This window comes from Ictalurus punctatus, chromosome 22 (genome assembly GCF_001660625.3).
Source record: "Ictalurus punctatus breed USDA103 chromosome 22, Coco_2.0, whole genome shotgun sequence".
In the NCBI taxonomy this organism is placed as follows: domain Eukaryota; kingdom Metazoa; phylum Chordata; class Actinopteri; order Siluriformes; family Ictaluridae; genus Ictalurus; species Ictalurus punctatus.
In genome coordinates this window covers 10711073-10733613 of record NC_030437.2, presented here as the reverse complement: position 1 = coordinate 10733613, position 22541 = coordinate 10711073, and the positions used below count along the sequence as shown (strand labels likewise).

The 22541-nt window shown below is 42.4% G+C and overlaps 1 protein-coding gene across 1 annotated transcript in view; it reads left to right on the top strand.

Moving 5' to 3' along the window:
* Window positions 1–1629: 1629 nt before the first annotated feature.
* Window positions 1630–22541, top strand: part of rasa1a (RAS p21 protein activator (GTPase activating protein) 1a) — a 32215-nt gene continuing 11303 nt past the window's right edge. The window contains exons 1-6 of the mRNA XM_017452103.3: window positions 1630–2721; window positions 19422–19574; window positions 20583–20718; window positions 21020–21090; window positions 21997–22114; window positions 22344–22375. Coding sequence (XP_017307592.1) covers window positions 2261–2721; window positions 19422–19574; window positions 20583–20718; window positions 21020–21090; window positions 21997–22114; window positions 22344–22375 — 971 coding nt within the window. The 5' untranslated portion in view covers window positions 1630–2260. The remainder of the gene's footprint in view (window positions 2722–19421; window positions 19575–20582; window positions 20719–21019; window positions 21091–21996; window positions 22115–22343; window positions 22376–22541) is intronic.

The following is a 22541-nucleotide window of genomic DNA, read 5'->3' as shown; positions in this document are numbered from 1 at the left end:
AACACATGCCATCATGTGAATAAAGTGTGGGAAAAAATGTATGATCACATGTAAAAAAAATAAATAAATCAAAAATTCAATAAAGATCTCTGATATGATTTAATGTGAAAATAAATTAATCATGTAAAATTTCAGTGTAAAAGTCAACATAATTTAATTGTGTAAAAATCACATAAAAGCATGTTAATCATGCACTACAGATAAAAAGTCCATTTCATGTTTGTTTATTTATTTATTTATTTATTTATTTATTTATTTATTTATTTATTTATTTATTTAAAGGTGTGAAGCATAATATGAGAAGTGTTTCCAAAATCCACTAGACTTTTCAGTAAGGACAGCTTTACTAGCTTCTCCTTATATGAAATGTGAAAGAAGCAGTTTATCAAAGTTGAAGAGAGGTGTGCACCAATTGAACATGTTGGCCAAGAGGTCTAGAGACTCTATAAATTGCTGAATGTCCACTGACATAAGTTTTTAAATAAAATTTTCCCACCCCCAATTCTAGTGGCAAATCAGACCTTGTTGCACAGACTCTCTATTGATTTATAAGTAAGATAAACTTTACACTGGCGAAATTCACCTCAGTACAGCAGCTCAATTACACACAACAGATAAGAAAATACACATTAAATATGAATAGAATAGAAAAATGTCTAAAAAATATACATAATAGGAATAGAAAAATAAAAATACGAGTAATACTAATAGTAATATGTATAAGTATATCAACGATAAACTTATTATTTATATACTTTTTAGGATTATATACTTTTCATTCTACCCATGATGATGATGTTAATACTTACTACTGGTGCTGCTATATAAGATTGTTAGGTGGGTGATTTGCACAAATAGTAGATTAACTCTACATATGGATTATATATACAAGCAGATGTTCGGACCGGAGATAGTAAGGGTGATGAACACAGATGCATCCAGAAATCTCTAGTTTCCCATGGATACATCAGATTTACATCCGATTACACATTTACGGCAGTTCTCAGTTAGGTTATGCATATATAAGCAATGTTTAAATATCTGGAGCTTATATAAAAATATAAAACGCAAAGCTCATTAATACAGTATATATATAATAAGTATGTATTTATATAATGGTAGAACTTTATAGATCACATTTTGTGCATGATTGATCCAATACAGATATCTGAGGTATGAGTACTGGCCCATAGGTTTATTAGCTGGTGAATTTGTGGCCATGAGGTATAGGTTTATAATTAAAAATGGCTGAACATTTATATTTGAGTAATGAACAAGTGTATATTGAATTTAATGTAATTGAATTTGGGACTCTGTTGGACTATGTAAATCGGCTAATAAGTGTGGCAGTGTACACTCTTAGAGAAAAAGGTGCTAAGCTTGACCTATCCTTGTCAGTGGAGTGGCACCATCAAAGGTACACATTTCTATGTATGTATCTCTTTCCCAGAAAGGTGTGTGTACCTTTAAAGTTTTAGACTGAAAACTAATTATATCATTAAAGATACCTATTACATGTACCCCTGAGGGTACCACCCCAGCGACAAGGAAAGCTAATTTTTTTTTTTTTTGGAAGTGTAGTTGAGAGCAGATCTGATCGATGCACGCGGCGCTCTGTTGAGCGAGTCTGCGCGCGGGGCGCACGGGCACGCGCAGGGAAAGGAGTGGGACTGGGAGCAGCTGTGGCAAATGTTCCAGCGCTGCACTAATCTCGAGAGAAAGGAGAAACTTTGGCAGAAGAGACGGCCATAACGCGTTCGCCGAGTGGAAATGAAGAAAGAGAGGAGTGTCGGATACTAGAAGGCAACTGCGGACCGTGTCAGATAACAGCTCGGAGCCTTTTTGGGAACTCTTTGGAAACAAAATAACAGCCCACAAAAAAAGCAGCCTGGCGCACACACTCACAATAAAACCACACATTCCCGTCAAGTGGACTGCTAGCAGAAACTGGCGTTGCGGCGACACAGGGACTGATTACTCGCTTTATTCTGGCGGTTTTTATTTCACGCTATTTCACATTCGTCTTCTTTTCCCAGTCTAAACTCGAAACTCAGGAAACAATGAAGACATAACTCATCCAGTGTACCGTCAGCTAGCTTTGGCTAGCTAGCTAGCTATCGTGTGTGGACTAGCCAGCGCTAGCTAGCTAACGGGAGGCGTGCGGTGTTTACCGAGAAAGTTTTGGGCGACGCTTTAGAGATTCGAGGATCGTTGTGAATAAAAGAAGAAGGAGCAGGTTCTCTTCTTGTGTCGCGTTTTAATGGACGCCGAGGTGCGGAACGAAGGCAGGAGCGCAGTGGCATCGGACGGTCGAGGCCCCGAATCGACCCAGTTTCCGTTTTATGCCAAACCGACTCGAGTGCGCGTGAGTGAGCTGTGCCAAGTCGCTGCGCCTAGCTACCAGCCGCCGTCCGCGCTGTCCCCTGACGGCCTCAGCAGCGCGATGATCTACCCTGTGCCTGGAGAAGAGCTCAGTCGAGCTGCGTCAACCTCAGGACCGGGCAGAGGCAGCTGTTCCCCGGGCTCGGAGGGACCCGAGAGCCGCACGTCTCCCAGCTCAGCGGCTCCGGACGGGCCTTCAGCTTTCCCGCCGCTTCCTCCTCCGCCGCTGTTTCCCGGTTCCGGAGTTCACGGCAGCGTGGACGAGAGCGACCAACAGGACGGAACCGAGAACGATGAAGAGGAGGCTGTGTTTTCCCTCTCAGCACCACCCACTAACCAGTAAGGACGTTTTCGCATTATGTTTCTTACCCATGTCTGCTTTAGATCTTCTTAAAGAGTGCACTAGGTTTTGGGCACGGCCTGGAGATGTATAGGTTTTGGGCACAGCCTGGAGATGTATAGGTTTTGGACACGGCCTGGAGATGTATAGGTTTTGGACACGGCCTGGAGATGTATAGGTTTTGGGCACAGCCTGGAGATGTATAGGTTTTGGACACGGCCTGGAGATGTATAGGTTTTGGGCACAGCCTGGAGATGTATAGGTTTTGGGCACGGCCTGGAGATGTATAGGTTTTGGGCACGGCCTGGAGATGTATAGGTTTTGGGCACGGTCTGCAGATGTATTGGTTTTGGGCACGGCCTGGAGATGTCTAATCTAACGTTAAACTTTGTCACTTCCAGGAGAACCTTCAGAATTTTCTGATGACTCATCCTGTACATCCTTTGTGTTCGTGCAATGAAATGCTCTCTAGTACATATACATACCACCCCTGGCTTCAGGTCTTGCTCTACAGTACCAGCTTTTTGCAGTAAACATGGTGCTGTGCGTTTTTTCTTTTTCCAGTCGTTCCTTGGTTGAGAGAAATGCTCGGCGTTTATTCATTTCAAAGAGGGTGAAATTTGTGCAGTTTTGCAGTTTGTGACATGAGAAATATTTTACAGGCTTCATGTGGCCATGTCATGGTCTCTCAGATTAATCAGGAACATGATTCGGTTTTTATACCCTTTCAGGGCTTCTCTGTCAGTATGTGTGCGTAATATAACTTGATCAAAAGTTAATTAACCCTAACCCTTTAGATTTAAGCCTACTACGCAAATGCGTCAGAATGACGGCCCTTTGTCTCTCCATCACCATCGGCGCCGCTGACTGGCGATCTCAGACATGTACGACATCCAGAAACATACACGTCTCGTTGTCCAGGAAATCTTTTCCTTTAATGTCGACAGTGAGTGTGAAGGTGCAGATGAGAAATCCTCCACAGTTTTTTAAAAAGACAACAGTGACAGCTGACATGTTTGTTAGATTCAGCAGGGGTGTGGTGTGATCTTGAACCGTATACATCAACATACAGAATGAAATCAAGACATTTTGTGTGGACTTTAAATGAGGTACATGTGCAGGACACATTTGCAAAACGTAAGCCCTTGAATTCGATGCCACGCAGAGTGCTGCAAATTTCCATCGCTCGCGGGCTTGTTCCTCAATTGTGAGATGCAGCTTCACATTTAGTCAGAAAAACTAAAATGATCCTTTATGCTTATGACTCATGATCCGTTTCCCTTTCAGAAAAACATTAGACTCGCGAATTCCTGAAACGGTGTAGCCACTAATGCAGGCCCTCCCAAGTAGACTGCTGAGTGAGTGATTAATACGCCGTGACTGACATGGCAAGCGATTTATCAAGAATTAAGTATGACATTGTGGTTAGAAATGGTTTTATCAGACGGCACAACGTTCCTTTGTAATTCACATCAAAACGGACTCCTTTCAACTTTTGACAGAATTTAGATGTTTTAAATTTAAAGGGAAAATATTACCACTACATGTTTCTCTTGGTCTTATTCCCTGTTAAAACCACATCTCGGGAGTTCATGCCATTTATAAATACATATGTGGTAGCTAAACCCTAGCTTGTTTAATATAAGCTTGCCATGTTGACAACTTTTTAATTTTTTTTATTTTGAAGATTGACGACGGGTCATCTTGATATAACTGATGTGTGTAGAAATTTCTACACCTACGACTGCTTATTTTCACACACTGTTAAAAGGTGGCGGTTGCACAGAAGGTACCACTGTTATGCTTCCTCTTGACCTTTATGAGACTAAAGCTGTATTGACGAGAAATCGTAACACAGGCCAGTAAAATATAGTCATAGGAGTAAATTTTTCATAGATACTCGTACTCATATTTAAATTCGCATCTTATAAAATGTTAATTCTTTGCACATATGCAGGTGTTAAATTCTGTTTTTAACCATTGTCAGTGTGTTCATTTTTTTGTTTAGTTTTTATAATCAGTTAATTAAAACTAGAGATAGTATATTTTACGTTTGCTATGAATTTGATGTTTTTGGAGAGGACTACTTTGGAGTGTACCTTTTTTGGGGGGGGGGACCCATTGTGTTTTAGAAGTGTGCACCATACTGTTAATCCCACTCCTGCCAGCTGCCGCTGTTATTTTAGTTTGGACTTGTCAGTAATATTTTCTAATGAACTTGGTTGGTTTTTTTTCTTCCGAAAAGGGGACAGAGCAGGATAAGAGCTACTGAAGATGAATAAATTAAACTGGTTTAATATGCTCCTATGTTAACCAGCATGTCTGTTAGTTTTTCTTTTTTTTTTTTTTGGCCAGTATTTCATCCGACTCCTCCTCCCACCAGCATGAGAGTAAAAACCTTCCACTTCTGCGACATACGAAAATATTTTTATTAGGACAAAATCTCTATATTTATAAGGAACAAAGCAGGTATATATTGTACATCAAGGACAGCTAAGTCTTGCAAGTAGTCAGATCTCTAGGCATCATTGACTACATTTACATGCACATCAAATTCCGTTTGAGGTCTTTATTCGTGTTTCAGCCGTATTCTGAATACCATGTTTATATGCGTACAGGCATCAGAATGTTCCTGTATACACGGCTGATGTAAGTATGCCGATCTACACACGCACTTTCCCTTTCTCTGCTCAGTGTTCTTTCCCGGGAAGTTCAAGATGCTCCCTTGGTTATAGAGTACTCTCAGGTTTTAGGTTTATTATTACTACTACTAAAAAAAAAAAAATATATATATATGTATATATATATTTGTGTGTATGTATGTATGTGTGCGCTATACCTAACCTACAGCTATATCTAGCCTACAACTACAGTTTCCACCCATAATTTCTTGTGGACTGAGCATGCACACAGATCTCCTTTCACTGGATTTTCTGAACGTGTTTACATGCAACAAATGTCCTATTAAAAATCAGATTGCGGTGTTTACGTGACTCACTAATAATTAAAATATTGCCAAATATGGATTAATACCGGAATATTGATGTGCATGTAAATGTAGTCATAAAAAAAAATCAAATAAAATTGTTATCCTTTCTCCATTCACAAGGTGCATGTATAGGAGTACCTTTTTTAAGAACCATTAGTTATTCCTGGTCCACGAGCCGATACGCTTTTGGATGTGGAAGTTTACTCACGCATGGAGGATGGATAATAACATTTACTTCCAGCTTTATGAAGCTGTTTTTTTTTTTTTTTTTTTTACCATACCATTTCCGAACTGCTGCTCATGCGGGGACACAGGCCGAAGAGCATTAACTGTCCTCTTCTATATACACGAGCTCACAGAGGTACAGGACCCCAGCTGCAGGACACGTCATCGTCAGGGGTATCTCCAGATGTTAGGATGAGTGCAGTGAAGCTTCTGTTTTCTTATACAAATGCTGAAAAATGTTTCCATTGGATGCTGTAGTTCATTCTTTTCAGTCTCAAAACCCTCCGGACTGTATACTGTGCCTTATCTGTGGGGAAAGAGCTATGGCTACAAAGTAGCGCTATTAGAGGATATATATATATATATATATATATATATATATATATATATATATATATATATATATATATATATATATATATATAGATATATAGATATATATAGATATATATAGATAGATATATATATATATATATATATAGATATATATAGTGCTATAATCTGATAGGTTTGTACACATGTAAATAGTACACTGATTTAAGGCTCTCCATGAGCTGCACCTTTAGACTTTTAATGCTGGATTATCTCTCATTATCTGGGAGCTGATAACTGTGATTTAGTTTCTCCTACATCTTCTTAAACACCAATGTGAATGACTGAAGAATCACCAAATAAAAATAAATCTTGAGGCTTTACACAGGATTCTTGCTAGAAATATTAACCATTATTTGGTCTTTTCCCACCATGAGTCTAAAGCATTGCCATGCTTTCCATGTAATAAATGATAAAAATAGTTATCTTCCGGAGTGTAGAGCTCAACTCATTCCTATAAATGAATCTCGAACATCTACTGGTCTTTCCGTAATCCAATCATAACAGTGTATGTAGTAATCACTTTGCCAGATTCTCCTGGATCCTGTGCTGCAGTGAGTGAGAGTGGTGGAGGGGAAAAAAAGAGAAGTGTCTTTTGGATATGTAAACCTATTCCTTGAAATGAGGTTAGATGGGGTGTCTTGTTTGCAGCATGTGTGACTAAACATTGTGCTTTAGCACACCACAGACAGCCACAAGCATTCATGCTTCTGTACAACGCAGCTCATTCATAAACAGCAGTGCCAGCAGTTGGGATAAATATTTCACAGCTGCTCAACAGTCTGCTACTTTATCATGACAAAATGGGGAAAAACGGCAAAAGAGGTCGAACAACCGGCACACTAGGTGACTTTTGAGCTTCCTATAAAGATTAGAGTGGATTTTTGAATTATAAATGGCTTCAACTGGGAGCAGGGAGAATGGTTCGACTATAATAACTATAACATTGTTAACGTGTTTGCCAGACATGTTGGGAAGAGTTAAATTGAGCACCATGGCTGATTAATTGGCTTTACAGAAACACAGGGCCAGTTGAATACCAAGTGGTGCAGGATCTGCAATGGATAAAATAGTTTGGACTCTTGAAATAGCCTCGATAGGCTTCTTTTGTGTAATTCCTCGTGTGCTATTAGCTCAGTGCTCATTAGTTCAGGCTAAGCTTTGGCTGTGCATTACGTAAGAAATCCTGCGTGGTGTTGTATGCGTTTTCAGCAATGGCCAAATGGTACAATTTTTTTTAATGTTGAATGTTATGTAAATGTTTCTTGTCTTCTAGAATGGTTTTGTTTTTCAGCCTCTTGTCAGCAGGGCATGTCAGTGACGCACTAATAAGGAAAGTGTTGTTTTGTTTTTGTTTTTTTTCTTTTCCCCCTCATGACTAATTTAGCTCGGGTGTGACAAGACTTCCGTAGGTCTTTTAAGGGGTAAAGTTCATAGACATCGTTGCACCTTGTCTGTGAAAACATCAATCTAAGCCGCTTGAAAGCAAACCCATCCACGTACTGTTCTCTCGAAAGATTCGTTCTCATTTTCACACCAGTATTTCCACAGTGTACAGTGACTGCTTGCATGTAGGCTGGATGTCTCTGCAGGTCTGCAAAGAGCCGCTAAAATCACCCTATGTTGTTCAGTTTAAAAGAAACAGTCATGATGTAGTGCATAGCTGGTTTACATACTATTCTGCTGTACACAAAAGCATAGACAAAGCATTCAATGATGCATAACATTATTATTATTATTATTATTAGTAGTAGTAGTAGTAGTAGTAGTAGTAGTATTAGTATTGGTTTCTCTGACTGCCTATTGCACTGAATGGGAAGACTGAAGTTCTGACATTTGTGGTATCTTAGCTTGTGACTCTGTACCAAACTTGCATACAAATGCCACAATATGTGTTTTAAACTATGATTTAAACCCTTATGGTCCTATTGGTTACTATATATGTTGGATATTTGTTAGACAGTCTCAGTTTCTCATCATTGTGTATGGACAAAAAAAGAATTAAATGCTAGTATACTCTCAGGATCTTCATTTAGAAAATGGATAAAAGCTTGGGGTTAGTATTTGTGGAAAAAAAAATTATAATTTGAAGATTTTTTTTTTTTTTAGTAATGTGCAATTTATAAAGCATTTGGCAAAGACTGGTAAGTAATCCCGAGGCACAAAAGAGATAATACACTATATGGCCCAAAGTTTTGTGGACAGCTGGCCATCACACCCAAACGTGGGCCTTCCTTAAACTGATGGAATTTATAGAATGTCTTTGTATTCTGTTGCATTACAGTTTCCCTTTACTGTAATTAATGGGCCCAGGCATGTTCTAACATGACAATACCCCTGTGCACAAAGTGAGGTGCATGAAGACGTAGTTTGCCTAGGTTGATGTGGGATAATTTGAAAGACTTGTACAGAGCCCTGACCTTATCCCCAATGAACACCTTTGTCATGAACTGGGACATTAACATCTGGATCAATCAGAAAGCTTTCCCAGAAGAGTGGATGATGTTATAACAGTAAAAGAGTATTAAATCTGGAATGGGACATTCAGAAAACACATGTGTATGTGATGATCAGGTGTCCTCAAACTCTTTAGCCATGTAATATACATTTGATCTGTTCGGTAACAAGGAACTTTTAAAATGGTGTCTAGGTACTGCAGAAATAATGTCAGTAATCAGTTGCTTTGTGGAATAAAAAGAAAAGCAGTACCACTGCACGTGTGATGGACTGGAATCCCTTCCCCTTCCAGCGTGTATTCCCACCTCGCATCCAGTGTTCCCAGGAACGGCTCTGGGTTCATAGCTACCCTGACTGTAGAGCTGGATGATATGACAAAAATATCATATCAGGATATCTGCAAAACAGTAGTAAAATAAACAAAAAAACGTTAACGAAGAACATTATGCATAGATAGATGCTGTTGATTTTTTTCTTAATCATTTATCATGATATTGATTATATCTATACATCACCCAGACCTACCTGACTGAGATAAAGCGGTGTATGAACAGTGACGTACCTACACTACACTCAACACTATTTGTCCACAATGGCAAATTATAAAGTACAGATGAACTGCAAATAGCGCCAAATAATTTTACACAAACAGTAAATACCTTCTGCAAGCTGCATGTTGTGTGTCAGTTTAATTGTGGTGAGGTTGTTTTTTTTTTGGGGGGGGGGGGGGGGGATGTGCATGGAGTAGAAAGGTATAGCCCCATTCCTAATCTTAGCTCAAGAATTCTTTTGTCAAAGTTTTTCCCAGTTCCTCCCAACTGATGGGTAGAAATGAAACAACCCCAGATTTATGCATTTCATGTCTGACTGTATGTGTGTATGCCACAACTTTAAATGTATGCCTCTGCTCACTAAAGATGAGCTTTTAGCTCTCCATCTGTATTTCAGTGCCCATGTGCTGCTAATCTTTCTGTCTCCGAGTCAAATACACTGCGACACTTTGTCATGTGTGAAAGAAAACAAGGCTGATTCCCAGCTGTTCCTGCACATCATCTCCGCACTACCTTCTTCCAGCACAGAAACTTCAGGAAAATGGGACGGTTAGCTCAGGCAATTTGCATAATGGTTCACTGTTGATTAACTTGGGAGATGTGAGACCTCCACCATTATTATTTTAAATTGTTACGGAATAAACACGATCATTTATCCATGCCATGATTAGGAAGTGCTGGTCAGCTAGATGAGTTCTTTGAACAGCTCATATATAATCACTCTTAAAATTAATCCAGTAATTAATTTTGTGTAGTCCCCAGAAGGGTAGTGTGTAGCAGGCTTACTAAACACATTTATAAATAAAACATAATATGCCTTCTTCATCAGAATATCAGCTTGCTAACTGATCTAACTAATAGATAGACTGATTTAGCTATCATTTTGGCCTGTCCCTAGTTCCTGATCCCTTCACAAATATTAGTGATGGTGAGGGAGTTTGTGGCTGAGGCAGACACACACACACACACACACACACACACAGTACCACTGCATAGTGGCTCTCTTCCTGCACACGGTAGCTACTCTACACCCAGAGCCTGTTCTTAATCACTCTTGGCTTTATTTGCCTTCCACAGTAATAATATGGACGTAACGTATAATTCTAAACATCTGGAAAAAGATTTTTCTCTGATAGAAACTTCTACGGTCTTCTCAGAGCAAGTGAAGTTTACATTTTGCTGTAATATACACATGAGCTTCAGCCTCGTTTTTTTAACACAGTGGATGTAGATGTAGCAGCTGCACCGGACTGGAGAACAGAGGGATGAGCTTAACGCTGCCGCAGTTCGATGGGATCATGCCAGAGATCGTGCTGGAGTTGTGTCAGTCATGTCCAGCGAGACCAGGAAGGCACATGCTAGAGATTCAGCAGCTGGGTGGCTTTACTTCATGAGTAAGAGAGAGTGGGACAGGCAAGGATGCAGCAAAAGATGAACCCAGTGTAAGTGTCGCTTGTATCGGATGAGGAATGTGTGTTTTTGTTTTATTGTGGTCTTTTCTTTGTACCATTCAACTAGTCTAGTACATCTGGATAATTCTGAACGAGTTTTCTCTTTACACTGGTAAACAATGGTCATTCTAGGGATGCCCTTATTACCGTTATTTTCAGATCGAGTATGAGTTCGTTTTTTTTGGTAGTATCAATACCTATATTGACACTGAAATGACTTGGTATTAATCAATCAGGGCAACATGGAATGTTCGTGAGTTGGTTTGAAATGAAGAGCATTAGGATATTAAACTGAGTAAGACATGTTATCACTTACCTCATGTGGTTTGTGGACATTTTTCTCACCCAGTTAGTGGTTACTCCTGTGTGCTGCTGGCGATGAACCCCTCGTGCTTTGTTTTATGTTTGAGGTTTTAACAGGGTACTTGATGATGCTGCTGCTGCTTTGCTTTCAGTATCTTCATTAATCATGAAACAATTCCAGATTTCTGTCAGTTTATATTGCCTGTTCATCAGCTTACGTCACATGGTATCAGAGCATTTTTATTTTTTATGTTTATATTTTTTTTCAACCAGTGGTGATGGCATGGTATCGAGCTCATACATATAGCAATAACGGTATCTGTGCATCTAGGTCATTTGTCTTATTTGGTGGTGATTTTGCAGCTTTGCTAATTATCAAAGTTAGGTATCGAAGGTTACTTGCATGTGACCCACTTAAGTGTATCATTTGAAACAGATTTTCTTGCTGTTGACTTAAGTGCCGATACACTTATGTCCCAGAATGAGGTTTAAGTTTATGGACAGTTAGTTTGGAACAATAACTCTTGGTGGTGTTTAAAAGGCAGTAACTACAGAGATGATTTCCAAAAGCACCAAAAACTGTCACTTTAAGCTCACATGTGTATGTGGGAGTTTGAGACTGAAGTCTTGCATATCTTCACCCTGAATGTGAGATACACATAGCTTCCCTGATGACAGCTGGCATGATGCAGAGGTACATTTCTAATGTCAAGTGATACAGTCTGCTTCATGTTGATACTAATGAGCAGTGACGGAAGGTTTTAGTGATGAATTTTTTAGGTGGACGGACTGCATCAAGGAAAAGAGGCATATAAAAATGTCTTGATGGGGAGAGAGGGAGACGGGAGGGTTGGGTAGAGAGAGAGGCATACAGACAAACAGACAGACAGGAAGGACCGACAGACGGACAGGAAGGACAGACAGGCAGACCAACAGACGGACGAACAGGAAGGACAGACGGACGGACGAACAGGAAGGACAGACGGACGGACGAACAGGAAGGACAGACGGACGGACGAACAGGACGGACGGGAAGGGACGGACGGACGGGAAGGGACGGACGGGAAGGGACGGACGGACGGACGGGAAGGGACGGACGGACGGACGGACGGGAAGGGACGGACGGACGGGACGGACGGGACGGACGGACGGACGGGACGGACGGACGGACGGACGGGACGGACGGACGGACGGGACGGACGGACGGACGGACGGACGGGAAGGACGGACGGACGGGAAGGGAAGGACAGGCAGGAAGGACAGACCGGAAGGGCGGGCAGGCAGGAAGGACAGACCGGAAGGGCGGGCAGGCAGGAAGGACAGACCGGAAGGGCGGGCAGGCAGGAAGGACAGACCGGAAGGGCGGGCAGGCAGGAAGGACAGACCGGAAGGGCGGGCAGGCAGGAAGGACAGACCGGAAGGGCGGGCAGGCAGGAAGGACAGACCGGAAGGGCGGGCAGGCAGGAAGGACAGACCGGAAGGGCGGGCAGGCAGGAAGGACAGACCGGAAGGGCGGGCAGGCAGGAAGGACAGACCGGAAGGGCGGGCAGGCAGGAAGGACAGACCGGAAGGGCGGGCAGGCAGGAAGGACAGACCGGAAGGGCGGGCAGGCAGGAAGGACAGACCGGAAGGGCGGGCAGGCAGGAAGGACAGACCGGAAGGGCGGGCAGGCAGGAAGGACAGACCGGAAGGGCGGGCAGGCAGGAAGGACAGACCGGAAGGGCGGGCAGGCAGGAAGGACAGACCGGAAGGGCGGGCAGGCAGGAAGGACAGACCGGAAGGGCGGGCAGGCAGGAAGGACAGACCGGAAGGGCGGGCAGGCAGGAAGGACAGACCGGAAGGGCGGGCAGGCAGGAAGGACAGACCGGAAGGGCGGGCAGGCAGGAAGGACAGACCGGAAGGGCGGGCAGGCAGGAAGGACAGACCGGAAGGGCGGGCAGGCAGGAAGGACAGACCGGAAGGGCGGGCAGGCAGGAAGGACAGACCGGAAGGGCGGGCAGGCAGGAAGGACAGACCGGAAGGGCGGGCAGGCAGGAAGGACAGACCGGAAGGGCGGGCAGGCAGGAAGGACAGACCGGAAGGGCGGGCAGGCAGGAAGGACAGACCGGAAGGGCGGGCAGGCAGGAAGGACAGACCGGAAGGGCGGGCAGGCAGGAAGGACAGACCGGAAGGGCGGGCAGGCAGGAAGGACAGACCGGAAGGGCGGGCAGGCAGGAAGGACAGACCGGAAGGGCGGGCAGGCAGGAAGGACAGACCGGAAGGGCGGGCAGGCAGGAAGGACAGACCGGAAGGGCGGGCAGGCAGGAAGGACAGACCGGAAGGGCGGGCAGGCAGGAAGGACAGACCGGAAGGGCGGGCAGGCAGGAAGGACAGACCGGAAGGGCGGGCAGGCAGGAAGGACAGACCGGAAGGGCGGGCAGGCAGGAAGGACAGACCGGAAGGGCGGGCAGGCAGGAAGGACAGACCGGAAGGGCGGGCAGGCAGGAAGGACAGACCGGAAGGGCGGGCAGGCAGGAAGGACAGACCGGAAGGGCGGGCAGGCAGGAAGGACAGACCGGAAGGGCGGGCAGGCAGGAAGGACAGACCGGAAGGGCGGGCAGGCAGGAAGGACAGACCGGAAGGGCGGGCAGGCAGGAAGGACAGACCGGAAGGGCGGGCAGGCAGGAAGGACAGACCGGAAGGGCGGGCAGGCAGGAAGGACAGACCGGAAGGGCGGGCAGGCAGGAAGGACAGACCGGAAGGGCGGGCAGGCAGGAAGGACAGACCGGAAGGGCGGGCAGGCAGGAAGGACAGACCGGAAGGGCGGGCAGGCAGGAAGGACAGACCGGAAGGGCGGGCAGGCAGGAAGGACAGACCGGAAGGGCGGGCAGGCAGGAAGGACAGACCGGAAGGGCGGGCAGGCAGGAAGGACAGACCGGAAGGGCGGGCAGGCAGGAAGGACAGACCGGAAGGGCGGGCAGGCAGGAAGGACAGACAGGAAGGACAGCCCGGCGGACGGACAGGAAGGACAGACAGACAGGAAGGACGGACGGACCGGCGGACGGACAGACAGACAGGAAGGAAGGACAGGCAGACGGGAAGGACAGGCAGACGGACAGGCAGACAGGAAGGACAGGCAGACGGACAGGCAGACAGGAAGGACAGGCAGACGGACAGGCAGACAGGAAGGACAGGCAGACGGACAGACAGACAGGAAGGGCAGACAGACAGGAAGGGCAGACAGACAGGAAGGGCAGACAGACAGGAAGGGCAGACAGACAGGAAGGGCAGGCAGACAGACCGACAGACCGGAAGGGCAGGCAGACAGACCGACAGACCGGAAGGGCAGGCAGACAGACCGACAGGAAGGACAGACAGGCAGACCGACAGGAAGGACAGGCAGGCAGACCGACTGGAAGGACAGACAGACAGGAAGGACAGGCAGATGGACAGGCGGAAGGACAGGCAGGACGGACTGACAGGAAGGACAGGCAGGCGGACAGGAAGGACGGACAGGCAAACAGGAAGGACAGGACGGACAGGCAGACGGACAGGAAGGACGGACAGGCAGACAATAAGGGCGGACGGACAGGCAGACAGGAAGGGCAGACGGACAGGCAGACAGGAAGGGCAGACGGACAGGCAGACAGGAAGGACGGGCAGGCAGACTGACAGGAAGGACAGCCCGGCGGACAGACAGGAAGGACAGCCCGGCGGACAGACAGGAAGGACAGCCCGGCGGACAGACAGGAAGGACAGCCCGGCGGACAGACAGACAGGACGGACAGACAGGAAGGACAGGCAGACGGACGGACGGATGGACAGGCAGACGGGCGGACAGACAGACAGACAGACAGACAGACAGGAAGGACAGGCAGGCAGACAGGCGGACAGACAGACAGACAGGACAGGCAGACGGCCGGGCAGACGGACAGGCAGACAGACAGGAAGGACAGGCAGACGGACTGACAGACAGACAGACAGGAAGGGCAGACAGACAGACAGACAGGAAGGGCAGGCAGGCAGACAGACAGGAAGGGCAGGCAGACAGGAAGGGCAGACAGGTAGATAGACAGGAAGGGCAGACAGACAGGAAGGACGGACAGACCGGAAGGACAGCCCGACAGGAAGGACAGCCCGCCAGCCCGACAGCCCGACAGGAGGGACAGCCCGCCCGACAGGAGGGACAGCCCGACAGACAGACAGGACGGACGGACGGACAGATAGGACGGACAGGCAGAAAGAGACAGACAGACAGAAAGAAACAGAAAGAAAGACAGACAGACAAAGATAGACAGAACAGGTCAGTCAGGTCTCAAGGATGGCTGTTGTTAACAAAAAGGTCATGTCCTGTTTTCAGTCTCCTGAGCTAGGAAAGAGACGGAGTAGACTGCATTGATTTATGCCTATTGTGTACATACTGTCCGAGTGTATGAGCTGAGAAGTGTTTTTCAGAGAAAGAAATGAAGTTTGGATGAACAACTGCAAACAGTTTCCAAGGCAATATATGAAGTATTAAAAGCATCCTAAACTTTACAGAACAACACTTCATGATTACATTGAGAAACCGTTCTCTTGTCATAGGTTTTGTCTCATTCTTTTAAAAAGTGGAGATGACTGAGATCTTACTGTGAAATCCAACGTAGTGTTGTTCCGGACTGATTTTTCTGTCCTAAGAAATAAGTGCATATCTTGTTTTAATATGCAGAGACCTTACAAGGAGTGCGAAGATGTCTGTCTCTCTTCCATTTGTCTGAAAAATATGTTTATGGGCAAAATGCATATTTGCCTGACATTTAGCTCTTTAAGTTATTTTAAACGGTAGAACATTTAATCCACTGCTCTTTTCAGGACATTACTTCAACATTTCGAACCCTGATCCTAATGTTGTAAATAAATAAATAAATCAATCTGTAAATCACTAATGTTCAGAAGCTGCAATAAATATATTCTTGCTTACAAAGTGTACACTGGAACTCATCAGCCAGTGTAATAAAAGCCATATTTAATAACGCAGTTGCACGTTAATGACACGGAGAACCTTTCAGCCTAAATTAGTTGTTCATAAATGAATAAAATGGAAGTTCAGTAAGACACATACATACTGCTGTGCATGTTGTCTCTCATGCGTGGCGTCTCAGCCTACTCTACTCTCAGACATGAGGCATGCTTGTATCTTATCGGGGAGGCAGATGAGTGTAATCATGCACACACAGAATGTAAAAGTGCAGTGGGACCAACCCTACATGCTTCCTGTTGCTCATTTAAACCCAAGTCGAACACAAGCAGTAAGCAATACTGTAAGGATTTGCTGTTCAGTCTTGAGCTTAATTGTATATGTACAACAACAACAGCAAATAACCAGTGCCCTAAGCTTTACAAGAGCCTGAGCATTCTCATAATTTTTGACTTCCTGTGGAGGTTAATCTAGTGAAGATATATGCACATTGTGTTTGATGTTCAACATGACTTCCTTTACTGCCAGTATTATTTTTAAGCTGTTGATGATTACCTCTGAAAAGATTAAAGACTTGCGTTGTGTGCTAAAGGCCATGACTCCTGTCACAGGCATAGACCTGAAACTGCTTAGTGTTGTAGGTATTTGTGGAGACGTCACTGGCTCCATTCAGACAAAAATGACCACAATTTATAGGGACTTCCTGTCTATAATATTTTTTTTCCAATACCTCTACCTTTAAGTAAAGGTAAACATATTTAATCAAAGCAGTGGAGTTAATGTTTTAATTTACTTGTCTATAATTTCTGCAAAGGTGCCAATAAATAAACAAGGCACCAGCAGGTAACAAACGCTGTAAAGATGCCTAAAGGTTTTAGTATATTTAGCCTGTGCTAAGTGTGTGTGTGAATGCTTTGATAAAACTGTGTGCCACAATGAAACAGATGCAAGCCGAATAGGTTCAATTTGTAAGCGTTTAAATACCAGCTGTCATGATTTTAATAGCGAACAGTTGTAAGTCAAGTTGAGAGTGACAATAGGCTTCTGTTTTTCACATGCCGTAACTGACATTTACTTAAGGAGATGAGACTAAAGAGACTGATGTAAATGTTTATGGTGATTTAAAGTGATTACTCTCTTTTTTTTTTTTCTTTTTTTTTCCCCCGTCATGAATATATAAGCCTTGTCATATATATGGGCCACCACACATCTAACAGCTTAATATGTTTCTGCTGATCACACACACACACACACCCACATGTAAATGTAGGTAAATCTTGTGATTAAGACAGCAAATGTGTATGGACTATGCAGCTTATTGTAACGTATAGCAGATTAAGGCGACAAAGGATCTAGTTAGCTTCTCAAATAAGAAAACTGGTACATATATGTAAATCATAATGTCTCTAATTCTGTCATTTGGTGTTTCCACACTTCATGCTCTGAGATGAACAGGCAGTCCTCATGGTCATGAAAGTTACACTTGTGTACGAGCTGTCAAGCTGCAGGAGGGTCGCCTCTTATGCATCACCATTCCTCTCATCAGTAAGGACAGAAATTACTCGAGAGTTTTGAGGAACTGAGGACTTGGAGAGTTGTGAGGAAGTTGAAAGGCCTGTTTGGTTAAAGTATAGCTGATGCTTGAACTATAATAACCCTGTAGCTGTCAAAGTCTTTTATTAATCTCGCACCAACTGGATCCATCAGTGGATTTAAAAATAAATAAATACATTTTTAAGGAGGTTTTTAATGAAAATTCGGTAACAATTCGGCTGTAGTCATTCTCCGACAGACCTGTAATCCTGGTTTTAATAGAACATATAAGCTGATCTGCTAATAGCTAATGCTATTTTTATTATGAAAATTGTTTCAAGGCAGCAGGCTGCGAGTGCGTCCTCAGCAGCCTTTCGTCTGCTGCTACTCTATACAAGCCGCGTGGAGGCTGGTCTTCATCATATCAATCTTTGCAGCAGTGACAGTCTGAAAGCTACAACCCCCACACTTCATTTGAGTCCCTTTAAAGTCTGGTGTGGATGCTGCTTGGAGACAACCTGATCAAATTTCTTAATAAGTACAATATGTCCAAATCGCTCATTTGTTTGTAGTGCGATTTAATAATTTATATCTTCCCTCTCTGTAAACCATTCATTCAGAAATGTCTTTATACACAGCATTTCTGCAACGTGTGTGTGTGTATGTATATATGTGTGTGTGTGTGTATATATATATATATATATATATATATATATATATATATATATATATATATATATATATATATATATATATATATATATAAATAAAATAATATACACACAGTATATAACATGTACATTGGATGCAAGTCCTCACATAGCAAAAGATGCCAAATTGCAAGAAGCTGGTAGACATATATAGTTTGTGGTGTCAACTGCACAGAAAGCTCTCAGGACTGTGTCGAACATTTAATCACGCACCACGCCACATGAGCTCCACTTCCTCTACAGACTTCTCCCACACATCTTTAAAGTTGAGATCTATATATATATATATATATATATATATATATATATATATATATATATATATATATATATATATATATATATATATATATATATATATAATTTTGCTGTGTGCTAGTGTGAAAAATGTGAGCAGGCTCTGATAATGTTGAATTAATACTTCAATATCTTTATCCTGCCAGTGTTTTAGATTAATTTCAATTATTAATATCATACAGTAATTTTAATACTATATTGACTCTTCAGCAGCAGCCTTCTGCCCAGTTTGTCAGTCCGGACATTATTTTAAGCTAAAGATGAAAACCACATGATGCCTTCAGTGGGTTTTTTTTTTTTCTTTCTCTCTCTTTCTGTCTTGTTCTTTTTCTCATGCTGTCTTCTCCCTCTAACTGTGTTGTGCTCTTTCTTGTTTTCTCACCTTCTGCTTTCTTCTTTTTCCTGTACCTAAGCTCCACCAACCTTGCACAGTGTTAAACCTGACAGGAGTGGGGTTTTTTTTCTTTCTTTCTTTTTTTTCTTCTCTCATTTGCTTCCACTGGAAACTAAATCCACTGAAAATTTAACCAGTGTTAGAAAACTACTCTTTTATTTATGGCAATAGCCTGGGCTTTGGTGTAAAATCTTTTTATATTACATGCAATGCTGAGTCATGTTCATGGTGCAGAAATTTCACTCTGGATATATTTAGCAGTTCCATCACAAGACATGGTGTCTGATGAGTCTAATGTGGCTCTGAAGTTTCTTGATGTTTGTAGAAACATTTAGCTTTTTGTAGGTGTGAGTGCTCCATAGGAAAGTTTATTATTCTACTCTCCAAGGACCACCTGGCACAAAGGTGTTAATTAAATCAAACGGTCACAGTATTATCCACAGAGAAGTCCGTAAAACTCGAATCTGTTCTTTCACCTTAGATGGTACCATGGGAAGCTGGACCGGACCATTGCAGAGGAGCGGCTGCGCAAGGCCAAAACACCGGGCAGCTACCTGATCAGGGAGAGCGACCGGAGGCCTGGCTCCTTCGTGCTCTCCTTCCTCAGCAAGACCAACGTGGTCAACCACTTCAGGTAAGCCTGGCAAAAATTCCTTTCACCATGGACCCCAATGGAACGACAGGAAATAAACTAAATTATAGCGATAGCTGTAGGAATTTAGGTTGATGGTAAGGCTGCCACCAAATTTGCATTTCGATTTGACTTACTGTAATTTTAGACCACTCCTGAGACAGTAGAGCTCTGTGAATTTGTCTTGCATAAACCACAGTTTGCAAAAACCACAAGCCGTGTTAGCTTTATTATAAATTGTATCCACGATCCAAAATAATCCAAATTCCACTGAATTTGAATTTCTGTTCACTTTATAGTACATGTTCACTATACAGCGTGTAACCTTCTGGGGCTGCACTGAATATCAAACAGAGCCATTTGAGATTCAGCCACAGAATAATGGCAGTAATGGTTTTTGGAAATGACCTACTGGTTTGTTAAATTTATTTTTATTGTCAACATATTTGTGTATTCAAAGAAGAAATTAAAAAATGAATGCATAGATTTTGTGAAAATAAAGCATAAAATAAACATGTATTTCTGTACATCAAGCAAAAAAGTTGTTTCCTGAATGTTTATAGAACTAGATTTGTGTTAGATGACTAGAAGTAGAATCTGGGGTGTTTAGCATTTGAATATGGATATTTGTGTGTTGCGAGAACATAAATATTATGAAATGGTGAAATTTGTTCTTCCATGCCAAGCTTAACTGAAGTTGTTTTTTTTTAAGGTACTACATCTGTGTTTTTGTTTAAGTGGTAACTGAGGCGCGACAGTGTGGGTGGACCTTAAAAAAAAGAAAGGAGCGTGTCAGCTCTCACATGAACAGTCACCCGCCTCTGCAGCCTGAAATGAAATATAAATAAATAAATAAATATTATTATTCACACCAGTCGACATTTTAAAGGGTCAAATGATTAAAGATGTTAACAATTGAGAAATGACATTGCATGCACAAACTCAATACCATAAAAAAAGAAAAGAAATCATCCTCAGTGTATCTGAGTCTTGGGTGTGTTTGTGTTTCAGGATCATTGCTATGTGTGGGGATTATTACATTGGTGGGAGACGGTTCTCATCCCTTTCAGACCTCATTGGTTATTACAGCTACGTGTCTTGCCTACTGAAAGGTGAAAAGCTGCTATCACCAGTGGCTCCACCAGAGGTAATGCTGCCGTCTCAGCTAGCAGTGACTGTGCTACAGGAAATGTCTTGCTCATACATCACAGCCGAGACACTCAAAAAAAAAAATCTTATTTGCTATCATTTCTGTTTACCTAACTGTATCAGTGTATGATAAAGCAGCAAGCTGCTCTACAGCTTGCTCAATGAAAATATATTTCTATAGACATTTTTCACCCTTAGTCATTTCTTCAGAGTCTGAAGACTTGCCAGTAACGCATGAAGGGCTTGTGTTTCAGTAGATTTATGCTGACATTAGGTTTGTGTGTGTGTGTTTCACCCAGCCTGTGGAGGACAGGAGAAGAGTGAGAGCCATCCTTCCATACACCAAAGTGCCAGATACAGATGAGATCAGGTATATCTCATGAGTACTCATGGAGAGTCATATTGCAACATAAACCAGATGGGGCTCATTATATCCGCGTCAGTTATTTTGCCTTGTCACATTACGTAAACCACCATCTAACGCATGCTCATCTTTTACATTTTCAAACCAAGAATTTTTATATACAAGTACTCAAATGCACTCGCACAAAAAAATTTGATTATTTAAAAAATATTTTAAAAGAAAATATGATTAAAGTCTTATGTCAGAGTGAAATTATTTAGCTTTACTTAACAGAATCTGTTTAGTAAAAGAAGTGTATTTTCACCTTTAGGTGAAGATTGAAAAGATCGATTGTGGTGCTTTCTTAAGCAAATGAATCACAAGATGGATTTTTATCATAAATATTGTCTGTGTATGTATGTATGCATTTTTATAATTAATATATATATATATATATATATATATAATATATATATATATATATATATATATATTATATATATATATATATATATATATATATATATATATATATATATATATATATATATATATATATATATATATATACATATATATATATATATATATATATATAATTTATTTATTTGTGTGTGTATATATAATAATAATAATAATAATAATAATAATAATAATAATAATAATAATAATAATTTATAATTTTTCTTATGACACTTATTCAGCGATCTTTACAGACATCATGCAAGACGTTGTTTAACCTAAAAGTAGGAACGACCTGTATGAATGTGTGTGGGGGTTTTGGATTAGTTTTTTGTTCTTTCTTTTTCCTTTTTTTCGGCCCAGTGGGAAACGGACTTGTGTATTTGATTAGTCAACTATTGACACCCGTCACTAGTTCAGATTGTCTGTTGTGGTCCTTTATGAATTTACCCATGTGTTTGTGTGTGTTAGTTTCCTCAAAGGAGACATGTTTATTGTTCACAATGAACATGAAGATGGCTGGATGTGGGTGACCAATGTCAGGACAGAGGAACAGGGCCTTATAGTGGATGATCTTGTGGAGGAGGTGGTGAGTGCCTGCCTCTCTCTCTCTCTCTCTCTCTCTCTCTCTCTCTCTCTCTCTCTCTCTCTCTCTCTCTCTCTCTCTCTCCCTCCTCTAACAATACTCTGAAGAGTTGTCTCATATTATCCTCTTTTCCCTGATTGTAAGAGCTCTTAGAAAGACTAGGTCACTCTCTTTAGTACTGTTGTCTTCCGAAGTGGTACTTACTCTGATTAATGGCTGACTTTGTTTGCAGGGACGAGAGGAGGATCCCCATGAGGGTAAAATGTAAGCCACCCCTGTGTTTTATCTTGTTTCGTATTTGGAGGAGGCTACAGAATGTATGTGATGAAACCACAGTGTAACAGTTTATTTAGGGAAGCAGCCTAACCGATTGCTTTAGGGAAAATGATTAACACCAGTGGCCTACTTATACAATATAGTTAGCTTTTGT